Source organism: Periplaneta americana, chromosome 11 (genome assembly GCF_040183065.1).
Source record: "Periplaneta americana isolate PAMFEO1 chromosome 11, P.americana_PAMFEO1_priV1, whole genome shotgun sequence".
NCBI classification, from domain to species: domain Eukaryota; kingdom Metazoa; phylum Arthropoda; class Insecta; order Blattodea; family Blattidae; genus Periplaneta; species Periplaneta americana.
In genome coordinates this window covers 53,060,642-53,081,666 of record NC_091127.1, presented here as the reverse complement: position 1 = coordinate 53,081,666, position 21,025 = coordinate 53,060,642, and the positions used below count along the sequence as shown (strand labels likewise).

Here is a 21,025-nt window from a genome sequence, read left to right as displayed (position 1 = left end):
TACTTAAATTTGTGGCATATGTTTATGTGCTTATGTTAATGTTTACGTTATGTTTAATTTTCATTGTGAATGGGCCTTAAGAAAGCACGAGCTAATGGCGCTGGTACGAAATGCGACTCATAATGCACGTGGTACTGCAAATGAACTGGGAAGTTTGGCTATACTGTCTCCGTGATTCCGTTGTCAGATTTTCGTTAGCAGACGACATTTTCACGTGAGGTCCAATGAAAAGCTCCGTTCTCCTTCCCCCCTCCGCCCCGCCATACTCAACGTGTCATCGCTGCACAGGCTACCCCTCTAATCCGCATTTTCCTCTCGCCCTGCCAACTACTTCCTGTTTAGTCGGTTCATAACCTGGCTTTTAGTATAGAAACATAGTGCACTACTGCACGCATGACATCCAATTGCTCCGAAGGCAAGCGAGTGACTAACCCAAACACCCCTTGGCGTAGCTAAATGGACTCGCCTGACCCAGGCGCACATCTCCAGCGACTGTCAGGACTAAATAATCGTACTGTACGTAGATATTCTTGTGATTTGTATTGGTAGCAATGAACATTATACAAATTGTAAATTTTCGGATATGAATGCGAAAGAATAATCAGAATTCCTTCACTTAAGTCTGTGTTATAAGTGATCCACTGCCTGTGTGTTCGTTAACATCTTTACTATAGTATGTATGTATGTATGTATGTATGTATGTATGTATGTATGTATGTATGTATGTATGTATGTATGTATGTATCAAGTTTAAACTCTTTCAGATTCAGATAAAGAAAAATGTATATCATTTTCTGTTGTATTTTCCCTTCATTGTTCACAGGCATGTGCGTGAAAACGCGGACCAAAGATGGAAACAAAGTGTTTATTAACGTATGTCACACAAAGGATTTACCTGCTCCCAAGGACGTCGGTGATGACGAACTCCTGGAGATATGGACCTCTGAAGAAGCAGATTCATCTTTCCGGGTGCCAATGAGCCTTGGTGAAGGACACGAAGAAGTTGATAAAGGTAAACTGTCTTCAGTCCGCAATGCTCCTGTATCTTTTGCATGTATTGCCTCCAAAGTACCATGGACACAGCAAGTTGAGTTATTGCTGAGTTCTAAAGTGGATTGTTGGATAGATATTCTTTGCAGTTATTGTGATTCTTGAGGGTATAATCAGGCGCTGTGCATACGCCAAGTATTAGCTGAGGCAGGAAAGTTGTTTAGGATGTAACTGCTCAAAAGCACTTTGAAGAATGGTGAAGGTAGAACGTGAGTTGGGGCAATGCGAATAGGGAATACTTTCATTTATCTGTATTCCTTCTCTTTAATGTCATTGGTGATGCGTGAGATATTTGTAAATAATGTAAGCGTTGTTAAGCAAAACTAAGCGAATTATTATTATTATTATTATTATTATTATTATTATTATTATTATCATCATCATCATCATTATGATTTTTGGGTGAATGCAAACTGTCCTAAATGTTAGGACATATACCGTTGTATTTGTAGTTTAGGTTAATCCTGCAGCCATTTTTGTCGAAAACTTCAATCACGGAGCCATAAAATGACACTTGTATACCAAGATTCCTGGAAATTGCGAAAGTCTTAAATTATGAAGTTGTGGCGTGTATCATCCCTGTTATATTATATCACACTTGCCATATATAATCCACCAAATGGCTGCTTCCAGAAATTTCCAGCATACAGCGACAGTCCGATAAATTGTGGACGTTTGAAGACCCCGCCATTTCCTCTATTCAGTAATTATACAAAGATAATTCATATGCACATCAATCAAGTAGTTCAAGGTTTACAATTTCAATAAAACAAATACTAAAATACTTCACATAAAATTAACTAAATAAAATAATCACTATTTATATAGGCTTACTATGTTTCATAAAATATTACTTTTAACAATAAGTCCGATGCAATTAAATTTTAATGTTAGCATTCAGCTAGCGGAATCGCAGAATACATACCCGTGTCGGATCTTTGTACTTAGACGTGCTGTGGCTAATTGTGCGTCCTATACCAACACTCAATCTGAGAAAAAACAATGTGTTACATGCATAATGGCAGCCTATTGCAGGCATGTACGTAATTTTATACATTCCATACATTAATCCGTCCGGTAGTCGCCTACTATCAACATTATAATTGGTGCTAAAGCCTACTGCAGGCTTGTATATAATTTTATATATTCCATACATTAATCCATCCGTTAGTCGCCTACTATCAACATTATAATTGGTGCTACAGCCTATTGCAGGCTTGTACGTAATTTTATATATTCCATACATTAATCCATCCGTTAGTCGCCTACTATCAACATTATAATTGGTGCTACAGCCTATTGCAGGGTTGTACGTAATTTTATACATTCCATACATTAATCCATCCGTTAGTCGCCTACTATCAACATTATAATTGGTGCTACAGCCTATTGCAGGCTTGTACGTAATTTTATATATTCCATACATTAATCCATCCGTTAGTCGCCTACTATCAACATTATAATTGGTGCTACAGCCTATTGCAGGCTTGTACGTAATTTTATACATTCCATACATTAATCCGTCCGTTAGTCGCCTACTATCAACATTATAATTGGTGCTACAGCCTATTGCAGGCTTGTAAATAATTTTATATATTCCATACATTAATCCATCCGTAGTCGCCTACTATCAACATTATAATTGGTGCTACAGCCTATTGCAGGCTTGTACGTAATTTTATATATTCCATACATTAATCCATCCGTTAGTCGCCTACTATCAACATTATAATTGGTGCTACAGCCTATTGCGGGGTTGTACGTAATTTTATACATTCCATACATTAATCCATCCGTTAGTCGCCTACTATCAACATTATAATTGGTGCTACAGCCTATTGCAGGCTTGTACGTAATTTTATATATTCCATACATTAATCCATCCGTTAGTCACCTACTATCAACATTATAATTGGTGCTACAGCCTATTGCAGGGTTGTACGTAATTTTATACATTCCATACATTAATCCATCCGTTAGTCGCCTACTATCAACATTATAATTGGTGCTACGGCCTATTGAAGGCTTGTACGTAATTTTATATATTCCATACATTAATCCATCCGTTAGTCGCCTACTATCAACATTATAATTGGTGCTACAGCCTATTGCAGGCTTGTACGTAATTTTATATATTCCATACATTAATCCATCCGTTAGTCGCCTACTATCAACATTATAATTGGTGCTACAGCCTATTGAAGGCTTATACGTAATTTTATACATTCCATACATTAATCCATCGGTTAGTCGCCTACTATCAACATTATAATTGGTGCTACAGCCTATTGCAGACTTGTACGTAATTTTATACATTCCATACATTAATCCATCCGCTAGTAGCCTACTATCAACATTATAATTGGTACTACAGCCAGGCTTGTACGTAATTTTATACATTCCATACATTAATCCGTCCGTTAGTCGCCTACTATCAACATCATAATTGGTACTACAGCCAGGCTTGTACGTAATTTTATACATTCCATACATTAATCCATCCGCTAGTAGCCTACTATCAAGTCCACACCTGTGGAGTAACGGTTAGAGCGTCTAGCCGCGAAACCAGGTGGCCCGGGTTCGATTCCCGGTAGGGGCAAGTTACCTGGTTGAGGTTTTTTCCGGGGTTTTCCCTCAACCCAATATGAGCAAATGCTGGGTAACTTTCGGTGTTGGACCCCGGACTCATTTCACCGGCATTATCACCTTCTTCTCATTCAGACGCTAAATAACCTAAGCTGTTGATAAAGCGTCGTAAAATAACATAACCTACTATCAACATCATAATTGGTACTACAGCCAGGCTTGTACGTAATTTTATACATTGCATACATTAATCCGTCCGTTAGTCGCCCACTATCAACATTATAATTGGTGCTACAGCCTATTGCAGGCTTGTACGTAATTTTATACATTCCATACATTAATCCATCCGCTAGTAGCCTACTATCAACATCATAATTGGTACTACAGCCAGGCTTGTACGTAATTTTATACATTCCATACATTAATCCATCCGTTAGTCGCCCACTATCAACATTATAATTGGTGCTACAGCCTATTGCAGGCTTGTACGTAATTTTATACATTCCATACATTAATCCATCCGCTAGTAGCCTACTATCAACATCATAATTGGTACTACAGCCAGGCTTGTACGTAATTTTATACATTCCATACATTAATCCGTCCGTTAGTCGCCCACTATCAACATTATAATTGGTGCTACAGCCTATTGCAGGCTTGTACGTAATTTTATACATTCCATACATTAATCCATCCGCTAGTAGCCTACTATCAACATCATAATTGGTACTACAGCCAGGCTTGTACGTAATTTTATACATTCCATACATTAATCCGTCCGTTAGTCGCCCACTATCAACATTATAATTGGTGCTACAGCCTATTGCAGACTTGTACGTAATTTTATACATTCCATACATTAATCCATCCGCTAGTAGCCTACTATCAACATCATAATTGGTACTACAGCCAGGCTTGTACGTAATTTTATACATTCCATACATTAATCCGTCCGTTAGTCGCCCACTATCAACATTATAATTGGTGCTACAGCCTATTGCAGGCTTGTACGTAATTTTATACATTCCATACATTAATCCATCCGCTAGTAGCCTACTATCAACATCATAATTGGTACTACAGCCAGGCTTGTACGTAATTTTATACATTCCATACATTAATCCGTCCGTTAGTCGCCCACTATCAACATTATAATTGGTGCTACAGTCTATTGCAGGCTTGTACGTAATTTTATACATTCCATACATTAATCCATCCGCTAGTAGCCTACTATCAACATCATAATTGGTACTACAGCCAGGCTTGTACGTAATTTTATACATTCCATACATTAATCCGTCCGTTAGTCGCCCACTATCAACATTATAATTGGTGCTACAGCCTATTGCAGGCTTGTACGTAATTTTCTACATTCCATACAATAATACGTCCGCTACTAGCTTACTATCAACATCATAATTGGTGCTACAGCCGGCCCCGGAACAATTTTTCCCTTGAAATTATTCAAATCTGCTTTACAGGGAGCTTCACCTGAAAGACTAGATTTGCATAATATATACGTTACTGTGTACGTTAACAGAAAAACCAGAATTCCAAGTCACACAGAGATTGTGTGCACTCGTGGGTCTCTGGCGTTTCGTCAGCCCAAGCGAGTTGTATGGATATAAAGGGAAAAGTTGAGACGGTGTCGGGTGGAGTTCCCGGGTAGCTCAGTGGTAGAGCGCTGGTACGTTCAACCAGAGGTCCCGGGATCGATACCCAGCCCCGGAACATTTTTTCCCTTGAAATTATCATAATTGGTGCTACAGCCTATTGCAGGTCTTTACCACCCCTACAATGCACCTCCATTCGTTCCTATCTCTGACTGCCACTGTGTAATTGCATTATTAAAATTAGAAATTATGTTACAGGTGGAAATCCAGTGATCGCCTACGACGTGGCCATAAATTCTGATTACTTCAATAAGTTGGAAAACAACAAACTATTTCTCAGTTTCTTTATGACTGTTGCCATGGAAGGACTACAGGAAAAATATAACATTGAGCTTGAAATGAAAGGTAAATAAGTGTTATTATTAATAAAACTGTTTTGTTTATTCTTTATAAGAATAATGTTATAACGACTTGCAAAATAGTTAGGCTATTAATCTGTAACAAGCTTCATTTATATTTTTATCGAAGGATTGTTTTCGGATTCAAATAACCTACATCCAACCCAGTGATTTTTAAGGATGATAACGTGGAACGTGACCCAATTTTATCCTTGAATGAGAGTGCACCTCTGATCAAGGTTCTGGCTGAAATGTACAGTATATCTATTATAAGGCAGTAGGCCTATATCTCACTTGAAGATATGTGTCAGAGGAAAAACAATAATGTTTGTATGCATCTGAAGTCTGATTAATGTAATATGTATCTAGGCAAAGATGTATGCAATGAATGGGGAAAGGAACTGGCCACCCTACTCCATTATCTCCTGACCTAGATGCCTCATTAGTGATGCCTTGTTGGTGTCGCTTGTGGGGTCCAGACCTGTCTTCGGACTTTTGACTAAACAACAAACAATTTGGTAAATTCTCTCCGTTGATACGGAGTTCGGAAATTACAAACATACTCTGAAAATCAAGATAAGACAATATAACATGCACGGCGACATAAGACTGAACCCGTACGATGGAACTTCTCGACGACAGCTAAGATTGTTGTGTTATTTGGTGAAGCATTGTTAAATTGCTCTTGGTACTGCTCTTCAACGTAAAGCAAGCTCGGCCTACTCTGTATGACCGGAAATAATACTCGATAATAAACATCTTCTCCCCTGTTGCGAGAACCATAATTGCAGAAATCAACATCACTGAATTCACAATATGTCAAACTATTATATACAATAAATAAATACTTAGGAACACGTGAACAGCAGATGAGCAATAAGTGAAGGGTTCAGAACCATAGTGGGCCAAGCGCCATTTACTAAAACCGCAGAAAACAAGGTTAAAATGAAGTTATTACCATAATTCAATGGAAACATATAGCAAGTAATATATTTAAACTAAAAGATATATCAATCTTCATTAAACTATGGTATTCACTTAACTTTAATCTTTGCTTTCTCCGTTTTTAATAAATGGCGCTTGGCCCACAATGGCTCTGAACCCTTCAATTTCAATGTTGTTTGTTTTTCCGTATACCATATATACGAGGCAATTTATGCGAGAATGATGTACATGAAATATAATACAATTTTGTTAAAAGCAAAGATAGAGTGGAGAAGAGAATTCCTTCATGATTTTATATTGCGCAGTATAAAGTGATAAGTGAAGCTCACATAAAAGAAAAACTATTTTTACAGATAAATTTATTTTGGGCTTATTTATTTTAGTTTCTATTATTCGTAGATATGGTAATGATTATTTTCAATCATATTTTATGTTGCAATGTTAAAGTTTTTAATATATTTAATTTTTTAATCCCCTTTTGAATGTGGTTTTGAACCTAAATCAAGAGCTCGATTACCATTCTCGTTACGATTTTTTCTTAATAATTGTAGTAATCTTCTTAATGTTTGATGTAGAAATTTTTATATACAGAATTGTTACAACTTTGTCTGCGCCTCCGTCTCTTCTCTATTGCCTCCAACACAGAGAAATCATCATACAAGGCCACGTTATACTCATACTGAGGTACACAACTAATTTAAAAGGCAGGTATGACGACAGAATAATTTCCACTTGATACCACTATTTCTTAAAGTATTAACACTGGTTTTAAACCCTTCTTGTTATGCGCAGGCAGAATTCCACAGAAACAATAATTTGACTTTGATTCCACAGAAACAATTAGTTTGCCTTTGATTATTTGATTAACTTTTTAAGAAGAAATGAATACACCGTAAACTGGGGTTACTTTGAACATTTTTTCAGAAAATCATATTTAGGTTTCTACATGCTGCACTTGTTATAGATGGAGGTAAATTATCATAAAATCATTCTCATACCAAATTTACCTCCATCTATAACAAGTGCAGCATGTAGAAACCTAAATAGGATTTTCTGAAAAAATGTTCAAAGTAACCCCAGTTTACGGTACGTTGAATCTCATTGTAGGCATCAAAACAGTAATCACCTTTCGTCTTTGTATCACTTTTAAATACCAATTAATAATGTAATATCCGAAGAGTTATTTTATATGAACTTGTCCAAAATTAATGGTATATTTTTTTTTCTTTTTTTTTTTTACCGTAAAATTTTATAAATGAAGTCAGATATCTTACTTTTTGAAATGGGAAAGTAAATAACTTTTTATTTCACACGAAAAATGAAAGCTTACCTTTTCATTTGAGTGCGTAGTAAGTAATTTCATTTAGGTATTCATAATTTAAGTGTTAGCTGAAGAAAATAAATTACAAAAGGGAATACCATTTGCAACATGATTAAGGAACTGCAGTGTTGCAAAACACGTAAAATATCATCATCATCATTATAACATTTTTCATGGATTTGGACCAAATGGTTGTTCCGTTCCGGTGTCAGTTGTCCAACAGTCGTTTCAGTGGTCGTCCCTGACAGCCTGTCCTCCATGGTTGGTAATTTTTCATTATACTTGGGAGACGATTTCGTGGCATCCATTGGATGTGTTCAAACCAGTTATTTTTGTATTTTGTCCAGCACTGATATAACTTTTAGTTCGTTTAAAATTTCTTCATTAGTCTTGTGATCTAACAAATTATATTCCGCAGTTTTAAGCACGTAAAACATACAATGAAAATATAACGTCTTTGTGACACCAATTTTTTTTTCATTGTATGCATAAAAGATACAGTCGACTCCCAATAATAACTTGCGGTATTTAATGCACGAACTTCCGTGAAATACCAAAACCGCCAAATTATTTTTATTACCATTTTTTTAAGTCCAGTCCTCCTAGTCCCGAGGTAGAAATTTTACTTGAAAATTTCTGACTCCGCTAAGAATCGAACCCGAGCCGACTAGTCTGGAGGCAAACGCGGTAATATAGAGTTAACACAGCCAATTTTGAAATCTGTGTTTGAATTTTCTGCTGCTACAGGTTATTTGTGGGTATGTTTTGTAATTCTCCTCGTATTTTATCCTAGAAAATGTATCAATCATTTATGGACATGATGTACTCGTATATTAAATAATAATATGCATCGTTATCAAAATCTGTTACAGACTATGTTATCTTGAAAAACCGAAGAGTGTTGGGAAAACTACACCCTCATCGAGTAAGACAGAGTGGCACAAAGCAGCCTGCAGATCCACTTATTCAGGAGGTATCACCGCCTATTGCCACAAGTCACCAGCCTCTTATTCAAGAGATGACATCAGCAACCACGTTCAGTCAGCAGCCACAATACAGGATTCGAAGGGAGCCTCCAGAAGCTGATTTCCCGGAATATTTGCTGGCAGAGTTCTTCATGAAAGATCTGGTATTACAATGAGTTGTATTAACCTTCTTCTTGTTGCACCACATGGTGACTTTCACCAAAATTTTGATTGCTTTAACTGGTCTGGTCAAAATTAGTTTGGTAAACGTGGTCAAAATGAAAATTTTCACAGTACAGTTTTGAACAGTTAAGACCTGTTCTGGTCAATTTTACAATTGAGGACATAGCTCCAATAAGGGTGCATACTCCAAAATGCTTCTGAGATATATATAGAGTTGAAATTTTTAAAGCAGTGCACTAACCAATGAGTATGAAACTGCTGGATAAGTAGTATTATGTTTTTTACAAAATATAACAGAAATGCTAAAAGCATTTTAATCCATATATATAAATAAATAAATTTAGCTTCCCTTATGAAAAGGTTGCCAGATTTGACAAAGCGTATTACATATAATTCGGAAACACACCTAAAAGGTGAAATGATATACATTTTAAACGGTTAGGTAATCGAATATACAAAATGACAGAAAAATTTACACCCAAGTAGCGTTTGTGCTCATTTACAGTTAAGAAAGGGGGGGGGGGATATAATCAGATAGGTTAGAATGATTTGAATGCCATATACCGCGAGAAAAATAATAGTACGGATTTATTGGCATTGATATCTAAACCAATCAACAGCCATCGGTTAAGATAACTTGAAATTTCCATTATCACTCCCATACAAGTGATTTCTCAATATCTGAACCGATCCTTTGAGGGCACTAATGGCTATTTCCTTCACAATGCTGTGTGTTAGCCCCAGGTTTTTACATTTGTTGGCAAAGAAGAAGGGTATGGTACCTCGTGCTCCCACCGTCAGACCTATTACATCAATGTGGGACAGGCTATATTTATCTTTATATTTAAAGAATAATGTATTCAAGTAATACATGTTATGGGCCCTTTTTTGAGAATGTACTTTCAATTCAGAAATAAATATAAGCTGTGTGTAGTCTTTATAAAAATGTATTATTATTTATATCTTTATAAGAAATATAGCAATATTATTAATAATATTCATTAACATTTTTAGAATTTGAAACATTTTCCGCATTACACAGCAAATGACGAACACTTCGAAGTTACAAATGTTTTCAAAAGAAAATAACGAATCATGAATATGTAGATTTTATGACATTTTTTTTCCACACAAAATAACAAATCACGAACATTTTGAAAAGTTAAAAATGTTTTTAAAAACAAAATAAGGAACAGAAGTTTATCAAACAAGGTAACACATCATGAACTTGTTGAATAGTAAAAAATGTTTTTCAAACAAGGTAGGACATTATTTTTGTTCATTCCACATCCATATTTTCCACACAATTTCCCTACTCTTCTCAGTCACCACTTTCACTCTCCTCTTCATCTTCCATATTCTCAGAAGCTTGGAAAAAAGACTCATAAAATGAGCGGCTTTCCTCTTTTACATATGTATAAAAATAAGACTGACATCCTTAATTTTATTTTCTTCAGCGGAACTGAAATGCTGATTGAAGATCCAGTCTTGGAGGGCAGTTTTTCATGTATGAACATGTTCTATAGATAAAGGGCCTATAACATATATTATAATAAACAGGTTTACTAGCATTGTTGTTAAAAACTTTTCAACGAAACTTTGTGGGTATAACAAAGAAACTATGAAGAATCGATTTATGCATTCTCCGGAAAAAGGACTTATGGAGCTATGGGCCCTTATTGCAGCTACGTCCTCAATTTTTATCAACCTTGTCTTTTTGCTGTTACATGATCAATTGATCACTTTCCATGTCCTTGGTCTATCAACTTTTCTCCTTCCCCTAAATTCATGATCACAAATGAATTTTTGAGTCTGTTTCATGGCAATCTGTTTAGTTTAGAAGGTCTATCCAATGTCCTCTTTATTGAAGAGCAGAGTTGCTCAGTAACTGGACAAATAGATGTGTCTTTATCTCTATGTCTTTGTTTCTGATTGTATCCCTTGCCATAATTCTGTTCCTCATTTTCTCCTCCCTTCTTCTATCCTCCTAATCTTCTTCTTCTTCTTCTTCTTCTTCTTCTTCTTCTTCTTCTTCTTCTCCTCTATATATATAATGATCTTTGATTCGAAGTATATGTGACGTCACTGCGCAGATATAGGTATGTTAGTATACAAAATAGTTATGCACGCTCTGCCTTTCGCTATATTAAGTCAAAGCTGGGACGCAGTCATAGTGAGTAATCTTATCGTCCACTATTCTTACTAGTCGTATTATTTAAATAACTTCATCATTGCAGAGATAAAATGTCTTAGGTAAGACGCTCAAGCATGTAATATTGCAGGGCATAGTTGACGATATTTGAACTAATATTTTCACTGTCAATGTAGAGAATATTACATACACATTGTGTAAAATAAATGTACGAGTAAAAGTGACAAAAAAACGTGCCCTGAAAGACACTGCAATTATATCAAAAGGCACGAAATTGTGTTGAACGTAATCCAAAAGAATCAGTACCATCAAAATCTGAAAATTATTAGAATATTAACTCGACGTTTAGCATGGATTTGTGTAGCCTACCATGATGTTCAGTACCAACATCCCAATTAATAAATTAAATAATCTACATTTCAGGAGCTTTCTAGAAAAATACATAGAAAATTAGTGGGTTTTCAGTGATGAGCGACATGTGCAATATCCTAATTAAACATGAAAAAATGTGAGACAATAGGAATATCTTGTACTAAATCATGCCCCAATAACATCATGTGTTATTGAAAGAATTTCTTGCAATATAAAATCATTTCAAGTGACATCCGCATATGTTCAAGTTCCGTAACTTACGAATGCACGTTATTATTCACTGCAAAGATCACGAAGAAAATGAACATCACGGCTCAAGCATGTTTTTACTAGTATAGCTTCAGAATGTCGGGAGTTGACTGTACTCCACGAACATGATGCGAAGACCTGTTTGTTTATATCTTTATCTGTTGCATCATCTGTGTTCAGCATACTATGTACCCAATGTGTCTTTAACTTCAGTTTTTATGTAGCTGGAATACGAAGCCTACTTATTAGTTTACCCCTTCAAAAAATGACCAGTATGCTACAGTTTACTACAAACACAGTACTTTTTTCAGTTCAGATTCTGCTTCTTTCGAAACAATTATTATAGATCAATGGTTGAGCTGTTTGGACTTTTTGCATTGCTAATTGTCAAAATTATAACACATTTTGAAGAGTGGATCTCTCTTCGTTTTCAGGTAAAAACCTTCTGTAGAGATCGTTACAAACAGCTAGCCTGTCTGACTGATCGACGACCGTCAGGTCAGTGTGAAATATAAAGACGGAACACAATGTCATAAGCTGTTGTAACGTGAAATATATAGAATAAAAAAAAGAATTCCGTGGTTGTAACTAAACTAAATATATGGAACAATAACACCAACAACAAGGAATAATAGACACTAATAAAATCAACAGTGGAAAGAGTGAAATGATGAAACAATTGGAAATAATAGGATAACTTTTATCCCCCTCCTCACAAAATATAATTTTATTGTTTTAATACGAGTACCGGTACTCAGAATAAATATGGGAAATGCCTGTTATTATTCGATTGAGAAGCTTTTGTCATCTAGTCTGCTGTCAAAAAATCTTAAAGTTAGAATTTATAAAACATTTATATTACCGATTGTTCTGTATGATTGTGAAACTTGGACTCTCACTTTGAAAGAGAACCAGAGATTAAGGGTGTTTGAGAATAAGGTTCTTAGGAAAATATTTGGGGCTAAGAGGGATGAAGTTACAGGAGAATGGAGAAAGTTATACAACGCAGAACTGCACGCATTGTATTCTTCACCTGACATAATTAGGAACATTAAATCCAGACGTTTCAGATGGGCAGGGCATGTAGCACGTATGGGCGAATCCAGAAATGCATGTAGAGTGTTAGCTGGGAGATCGGAGAGAAAAATACCTTTGGGGAGGCTGAGACGTAGATGGAAGGATAATATTAAAATGGATTTGAGGGAGGTGGGATATGATAATAGAGAGTGGATTAATCTTGCACAGGATAGAGACCGATGGCGGGCTTATGTGAGGGTGGCAATGAACCTCTGGGTACCTTAAAAGCCATTTCTAAGTAAGTATACTTCATAAAGTATAAAGTAAGCAAATAAAATAATATTGATGCATTAACATCACCAGCAAGCTCACAACAACCAATAACTTAGGAATTACACATCTTATCTCTTAAGCTGCAAGACAACAAACTCAGTGCGACCAAGCTTTGAGCCATATCGAATGAGGATAATAATAATAATGTTATGTTGGTATTATCTATCCAGGATTCTATTCCCCCCCTCATCAGAAATCTTAATTCGCACCTTGCAAATATGATTTAAATATCTCTAATTGTGTACTTTGAATCCTATAAAAATGTAATTTATTAGTTATTATAGCCTTATCTATGCAATCAAATCCTTTGCTTAGGTCACAAAAGTTCCCCAAGCGAAGTTACCATTTTCAAATATTTGTAACACCATTTCTGTCAATGCCTTAAAAGATACTCTATAGAAGATTTTCCTTTTTGGAAACCATTCTGATTAACACAAAATTAACTATAATATTCAAAATAATCCTTGACTTGGTATTAATAATACGTATGCTTTAAACATTTACTAATAACTGGAATAAATGAAACCAGTCTACAGTTAGAAACATCATTAATAGGGTTTTTTTTATAAATGGGAATTACTTACTTCTGTTATTTTCAGATATTTAGCAAAAATTCCTTCTTGTAAACAACTATTTGTAAACATAGTAAGTGGATATACAATACTTTCCGAGACTTTCTTTAAAAAGTTATTAGACATATCATATTACGTCTTTGCTAGAAGAATTTTTTAATTTAGATATAACATGTAACACTTGACTGGTAAGTATCCCATTCCAAGTTAAGTTAACATGAGGTTTAAAATAATTTTTAAGATAAGTTGATTTATTTGTCTTAAACTTAATATCCTAATTGAATTCATAAAAAAATCACTTAGTGTTTCAGCTGATAACAGAATATTAGTCTTATTACCATCTGTTTTTGACTTATTTATTATAGAACTACGCACTTTTACTTTTTTTTATTAGAGTTTTCTATCATTTCATTTTTGTATTTTTTTTCTGACAGCATAATACCTTAGTTTGTTTTTCTCAGAACCAACACGTTTATAAGCATTATATGTAATGCCTGAGCTCTTTCTTGATATTGTCTAGTTCATCTGTATACGAAGAATTGTTTCTTTTCTTTCCATTAGTCGCATGTTTAATTTTAAAACATTAATTAAAATTATTTAAAAGTACGGTATTTGAAAATATATATTAAAACTCATTTCTGCATTAATATTAGGTTTCAATAATTCAGTGTTCCAATCAATTTGATTCATTTTTGTACAAAATTTACTAAAGTCATGGAAATGAAAGTCACAATGATATATGGATGGCGAAAAAGAGACTGATTGATTACCAAGAGAGAGAAATTTGTTTATTAACAACAAAAACCGCCCTAAATAAGGGTTCATAGATCGGCCTATTAATCCATTCACAATGAACAATGATTAAAAACAATTATGTATGAGACAAAATAAAAAAGAACAATAATTTAAAAAAATTATAAGATAAGTAATGAGAAAACACAGGAAATCATTTACAATAAAAGTTTCTTGAATATAAATTATTACTAATTATAGCTAAGGATGAGTTTAACACACGAGATCCTATGGCATCAATCGTTGCATCAGAAATTTTAAATTGTTTAAATTGATTTAAAGTTTCTAGAGGGATTGAGCCACGGGCACTGAACATGAGCCCAAAAACTATCCAATGTGTGATGTGATATTGTGCTCCGAGATGCTGACAACAAGGCTCATATATGATTTTTTTTTCACGAAACACCTATTGTGGCTGTTGCTCATGCATCTCGAAACTGATTGTGGGATCAAGAACGACACCCTTATCTTCTGCCAATCAATTACCGGTATGATTATATCAGCACGCCTAGTAGAGCCATCAGAAGAGATGCATATGATTTGACCAAGATGAAATTAGTATAATGATAATGTTCTTCCTTATAATAAGCTTAAAGCCTGTTTTAATCGAAGATTAGGAACCGTTTCAATTTTTCTTGGTCTGCTGGGGTTCTTCCTATCATCCACATCCGTTGCTATCCGAGATAAATATTGATTCCATTCAAACTCTCTTCGCTTTACCCAATCACTAATATTCTGCATATTTAAGTTCTATCTTAAGCCTGCATTTTTTATTTTATCTCGTCTAGATATACCTGTTTTTCTTTCTTCAGATGTGCATTCAATTCGTTTCCAATATCTATTGTGCCCTTATTATATCAGCTCTTGTCTCAGAGATGATAATACTGTATTAATTTATCAATTATGTTACAGACCAGTAGCCGAGACCTTACACTGGATGTTGGAGAAGATCGCATTATACTGGATAGTCCTGGACAAGTTGGCCAGCAAGCATACAAACTTGATGTATTCATACCCTATTTAATTGATCAAGATAAATGCTTGGCAGATTTCAATACTGATACTAAGGTAAGAAAAGGTTGTATTATTAGATCGTGGTCTTTTATGAGTCGTCATAATTTGTGATTTATGAGTAGCTGTATTGTGTGAATAATAACTGTAATATAAAATTTCAGCCTGCTTTTGTATCTGTACTGTTATGTGGTCGACTCTACTTTTATGTAAAACGCGCACGCCAATGAATGTACACATCATAACACAAAATTTTACAACTACAGTAGAATTCCTTATATCTGGCAACTGTGGGATAAAGCCAGTGCCGGATAACTGATTTTGCCGGATAATTGGAAAATACGTTTATAGGTTATGTAAAGACATACTGTACTGCACAAACATTTTTTCCATGTTGAAATTTAGTCATTTTCGTATAGATATTTAAAAATAAAGTTTTGAAATAGGTACATACAGTGTTTATTTTTAGTACTGAATACGGTAATGTACATTCATCAGTTCATAGTTACAGTAATACATAATAGCATAAAAAATACTAAAAGTTTTCGTAACCTTATGACAATTTGAAATGGCGGCCATGTGACGTGAAGAGCAGTGTAGCCATGTTGCAACTATGAAGACGAAGTACTGCTCGATGATTTGACCTCTTTAACATATCTCTAATGTTTGCTTGTTTATATATACTATCTATTACTCGAATGAAACATTTACACGCTACAGTGTAACAGAGAATTTCACACTTTCCTATTTAGATTCATCCAACACCCCTTCAAAACGAGCGAGTTCAAGTGGTAAATTTAAAGGTATCGTCTCTGTGCATTGTTTGCAAGGTCCAAGGACAGCTTACTGATGCTATCCAATCTACTCCAGGGACATAATGGCGTTTTCTGACTATGTTTTCACGCGTGAACAATGTAAAGAGCAAACACAATATGCAGCATGTGCGATCCACAAAAACCACTCACATCTTCATCTGACTCTTCTCTTTCACATGGATGACAGTTTTCTTTTTGGCCTAGTCAAAAGTGCCGTTGTTTTTGGTATTGCCGGTTATTTGGGTGCCAGATGCGAGGGATTGTACTGTACTTCATTTAGCTGTTCAGATTAATGCAACAGATCCAGGAAATAGGCCCAATAGCTCTTGCAGTATTCTCGAAATTCGTTTTTCATCAATTTTCGCTAATGATCTGTTAAATTTGTTACATTAACAACTTGTTAATTTTACTGTGTTAATATTGAAACTATTATGTTTTTTTTTACTTCCCCCCCCTCTCCCTCTACAGGCCCATCTGCTATACACTCCAGACGCACCGCAGCCTATGGCTTATTAAGCTTGCCTGAAATTCTTGTTATAAATACCAGCTTATTAATCATATATCTTTAAGGACTACATTCTTACTAATAAGACTAATAAAGTCCTCTGATATTATAATGCGGTTCCCAAAGATACGATATCTTTTGCTAGCTAAAACCTTGCAAGAGCAAATGATGTGATTAGCTGTTTCAGTCTGCTCTTTGTAGAATCTACAATCCAGGTTTCCTTCGAACAGAGTCATAATTTTAAAATGTTTTTTTCACGGGAGCATGTCCTGTGAGGAAAGCTGTAATTGAAGACCTCTCCCGAAAAAGGGTGTAACATCAAACCAATGAAATGTGAGTCTTCGGTAGAAAAAGTAATTTTGAAGCATTAATTTATAACAATAAATGAGTGCAACCAATAGCTGAATAAACTTGTATCTTTGATTACCCAAATAGTTTTACTAGTAGATATAGGCCTAACAAAATATGCCCCTGAAATTCTTTTCTTTTCTCCTGAAACATGTACCGGTATTATAGATTTATTAGTTACAGCCTTATTCGAGCAAAGTCTTCAATTTTTCTCAGCTGAACTCTATTACATTTAAGTAAGTCTTCAGCTCTTTTTCGCTTAATTTTCTAATAAATAACTTACTATTCCTATTTCCTGGAGCTTTAACCCAGTTTTTTTAAGTAATTACTAGTTTAGGCGGGAATGTACATTATCTTGAGATTGCTAGTGAGGTCTTATGCTTTCTTTTAGTTTCTTATTGCCGGTGTTGTTGTGGGGGTGTGTTTATGATTGATGGTGTTATGTCGAAAAGGGTGTGCTTTCTGAAATTCGGTTGAGTGATTTTTAACTTGAAATTTCCTAAATTTTCATTCCAAATTTCATTCATTCATTCATAGTGTTCTGCCCAAGGGCAGGTCTTTCACTGCAAACCCAGCATTCTCCAGTCTTTCATATTTTCTCCCTTCCTCTTTGTCTTCTCATATGATCCAGCCTCTTTGTCTTCTCATATGATCCATATATCTTAATGTCGTCTATCATCTGATATCTTCTTCTGCCCCAAACTCTTCTCCTGTTCACCATTCCTTCCAGTGCATCCTTCAGTAGGCAGTTTCTTCTCAACCAGTGATCCAACCAATTCCTTTTCCTCTTCCTGATCAGTTTCAGAATCATTCTTTCTTCATCCACTCTTTCCAACACAGCTTCATTTCTTATTCTGCCTGTCCATTTCACATGCTCCATTCTTCTCTATATCCACATTTCAAATGCTTCTAATCGCTTCTCTTCACATCGTCGTAATGTCCATGTTTCTGCGCCATACAATGCTGCACTCCACAGAAGAGACTTCACTAGTCTCTTCCTTAGCTCTTTTTTCAGAGGTCCGCAGAAGATGCTCCTTTTTCTATTAAAAGCTTCCTTTGCCATTGGTGTTCTCCTTTTGACTTCCTGGCAGCAGTTCATGTTACTGCTTATAGTACACCCCAAGTATTTGAAGCTGTCCACTTGCTCTACTGCCTCATTTAGAATTCGTAAGTTTACCTTCTTTACTTTTCTTTCTATGACCATGGTCTTCGTCTTGTTTGCATTTATCTTCATTCCATACTGCTCACAGCTGTCATTTAGCTCCAGCAGGATATCTCTTAGAATCATCTCCTCTTCTACTAACAATGCTGTAACATCAGCAAATCTTGTACATTTTTTTTCTTTTTCCTCCTACTATCACTCCTCCTATGTTCTGGAAACTGTTCTTCACTAAATCTTTCACGCAGATGTTGAACAGAGTAAGTGATAAAGGGCATTCTTGTCGTACTCCTCTCCCAATTTCACTTCCTTCTGACATTTCTTCTCCCATCCTGTCTTTGACTTGTTGTTTCGTATAAAGATTACTGAACTGATTATTAAAAATATATAGATGGTCCAAGAGAATGGATTCTATTGAAACAATTTATCATAAAAATTAATAAAGCTGCATGGTTTGTAGATTCGAGATTATACTAAATTGCTTTAATTTTAAAACAAACGTTAATATTATACACTTCTATTAATTCGAAAATGAATCTATTCATATTTAAACTCAGTTTCAATTTCAACATATTTCTTCTGTTTTTGCAATCTGTAAACAAAACCTGTACTGAAATATGTATTAGAAGAGACAAATGTAATATACTACCATATTCCTATGGTTATTGAATTAAAATTTTTAGATTATTTTCTCTCACATCATGCAAATATAAATTATACTGCACAGGTCACTTGTGTGCAAGAATAGTAGTATATATTGGGTTTGTGTGGAACAAATTATTGTTATTAAAATATCGAAAACACACACTGCTAGAATGTGGAAGACGAATCTTGCATGGACTCTGAGATGGTTATTAAAATACTTTATGGTCTCTTGTTCATATACCGATAATGATAATCTTATTTCAGTAGTATATCTTGTTCTCTCTCGAAATAAATCTGGAAATTAAGTCCTTGCATAAGCTATATTATAAATCATAACTGAATTAATTCACTTATAGGAAATTAAAATAAGAAAAATCATTTGTCTTACTATTCTTTTCTTTTCTTCCAGATTCTGACTCTTACACTGCCGGTTGTTCCTGCAAATTAGAAACTGAAGTTATTTTGCATTATCTTGTGGAAATCATACTGCCTCCAGGTTAAGCTGTGATTATATAAAAATAATGTGTTACATGTTACACAATTATAATGATGAATGGCTATGTACGGAATTTCTACGTTCAATAAATGATTAAGAATGAGGTACTTTTCAGTTATCAATATAAATGAGATAACAACTCGAATATTTTACTAACTATTGTCTTCACTTTCATTTCTAAGTGACAAGACAAACATGGTGCAAGTGAAGCATATTATTGACTCCTATAATGCTTGCAAGTTACCCACTTCGGAAGAGTCAGGAGAGTCCAGAGGGGGGAGGGCAGTAGGGGCAGTTGCTGCTACTGAAATGTCAGGCTTATTATTTTTTAATATAATATGTGAAAACAAAAACCCTATTTTATAAGTCATTGGTACAAAGTGTTATCACAATCTACTATATACAGTCACGAAGCTCAATATGTAGTAAAAATGCAAACATGGGTAGTTGCCCACCACTAGGATCGCTACTATCGCCTCATCATCGCAGATCTCTCTCCTAGTAGACGACAAAATATGTTACATTTTCGTTATGTTCTTTTGGAAAAATTAACACCTTCCTTCCATTATTGAAATATTAAATGCATAAAGTTAATTTATTATTTTAATGAAGTATATTAAATTCCACCATAAACTCGAAGATACCTGCAAGAAATAGGTTAATATAATTTTTGTTTGTGCAAAACGAACTGAAGTTTACTATAATCGCTTCACTCATTCAAGATTATGGCGATAATTAACTATGAAACCAATAAATATTAATTTGCACTTCCCTTTACAACAATAATAATGGAAGTATGAATTAATGGAGTAACTTACGTGTACCGGTACTTGTAGTGTAGGCTTACGTAGTTAACAAAGTGGGATGAGGTTAAGCAATAATAATCACACCAGAATTGGAAATAAAACTTGATCAATAACTTTTACTGTAACAGACTTTTTCTACGTCTCTAGTAAAGCAACAAATAAAAATAACAACAAAATTAACAGTTATAATTAAAAACATATCCTTTGAAAAAAAAAGTAGGCCTAAGAAATAATAATCCCACCAGAATTGAAAATAAAACGTGGTCAATACATTTCATTAAAACAAACTTAATTTTTCTACGTCTCTAGTAAAATATTATTATTCCAATTATTGTATTTTAGCCATTAACATTTCCATTACAACCAATAACGAACATTTCACAAGCATCAATGTGAAATACGCAACGAGCTAGCACTCGATGGAAATACGACACAATCCAAAGTCGACCGTGGACAGTCTATTGTTTCTAGTTGCTAACCGCTTGGAGCGCTTTATCGCGAGATTTGCAAAAAATCACCTCAAGCTTCGTGACTGTATATAGTAGACTGTGGTGTTATGTTGTAAGGGGCAGAATCTTAGACATTAGACAGAATACATGAAAACAAATTATTGGCAGCTGAAATGAACTTCTGGCAGAGAGCAGCAAGAAAACCAAGAAGGGAAAATTAGAAATTAAAGAATTAGAGGAATT

At 34.8% G+C, this 21,025-nt stretch overlaps 1 protein-coding gene across 1 annotated transcript in view; it reads left to right on the top strand.

The window, feature by feature from the left end:
• Positions 1–19,634, top strand: part of LOC138709004 (PIH1 domain-containing protein 1-like) — a 181,248-nt gene extending 161,614 nt beyond the window's left edge. Inside the window, exons 3-7 of the mRNA XM_069839448.1 lie at positions 824–1,012; positions 5,508–5,654; positions 8,786–9,042; positions 15,461–15,616; positions 19,441–19,634. Of these exons, the coding sequence (XP_069695549.1) occupies positions 824–1,012; positions 5,508–5,654; positions 8,786–9,042; positions 15,461–15,616; positions 19,441–19,479 (788 nt within the window). The 3' untranslated portion in view covers positions 19,480–19,634. The remainder of the gene's footprint in view (positions 1–823; positions 1,013–5,507; positions 5,655–8,785; positions 9,043–15,460; positions 15,617–19,440) is intronic.
• The last annotated feature ends 1,391 nt before the right edge of the window (positions 19,635–21,025 follow it).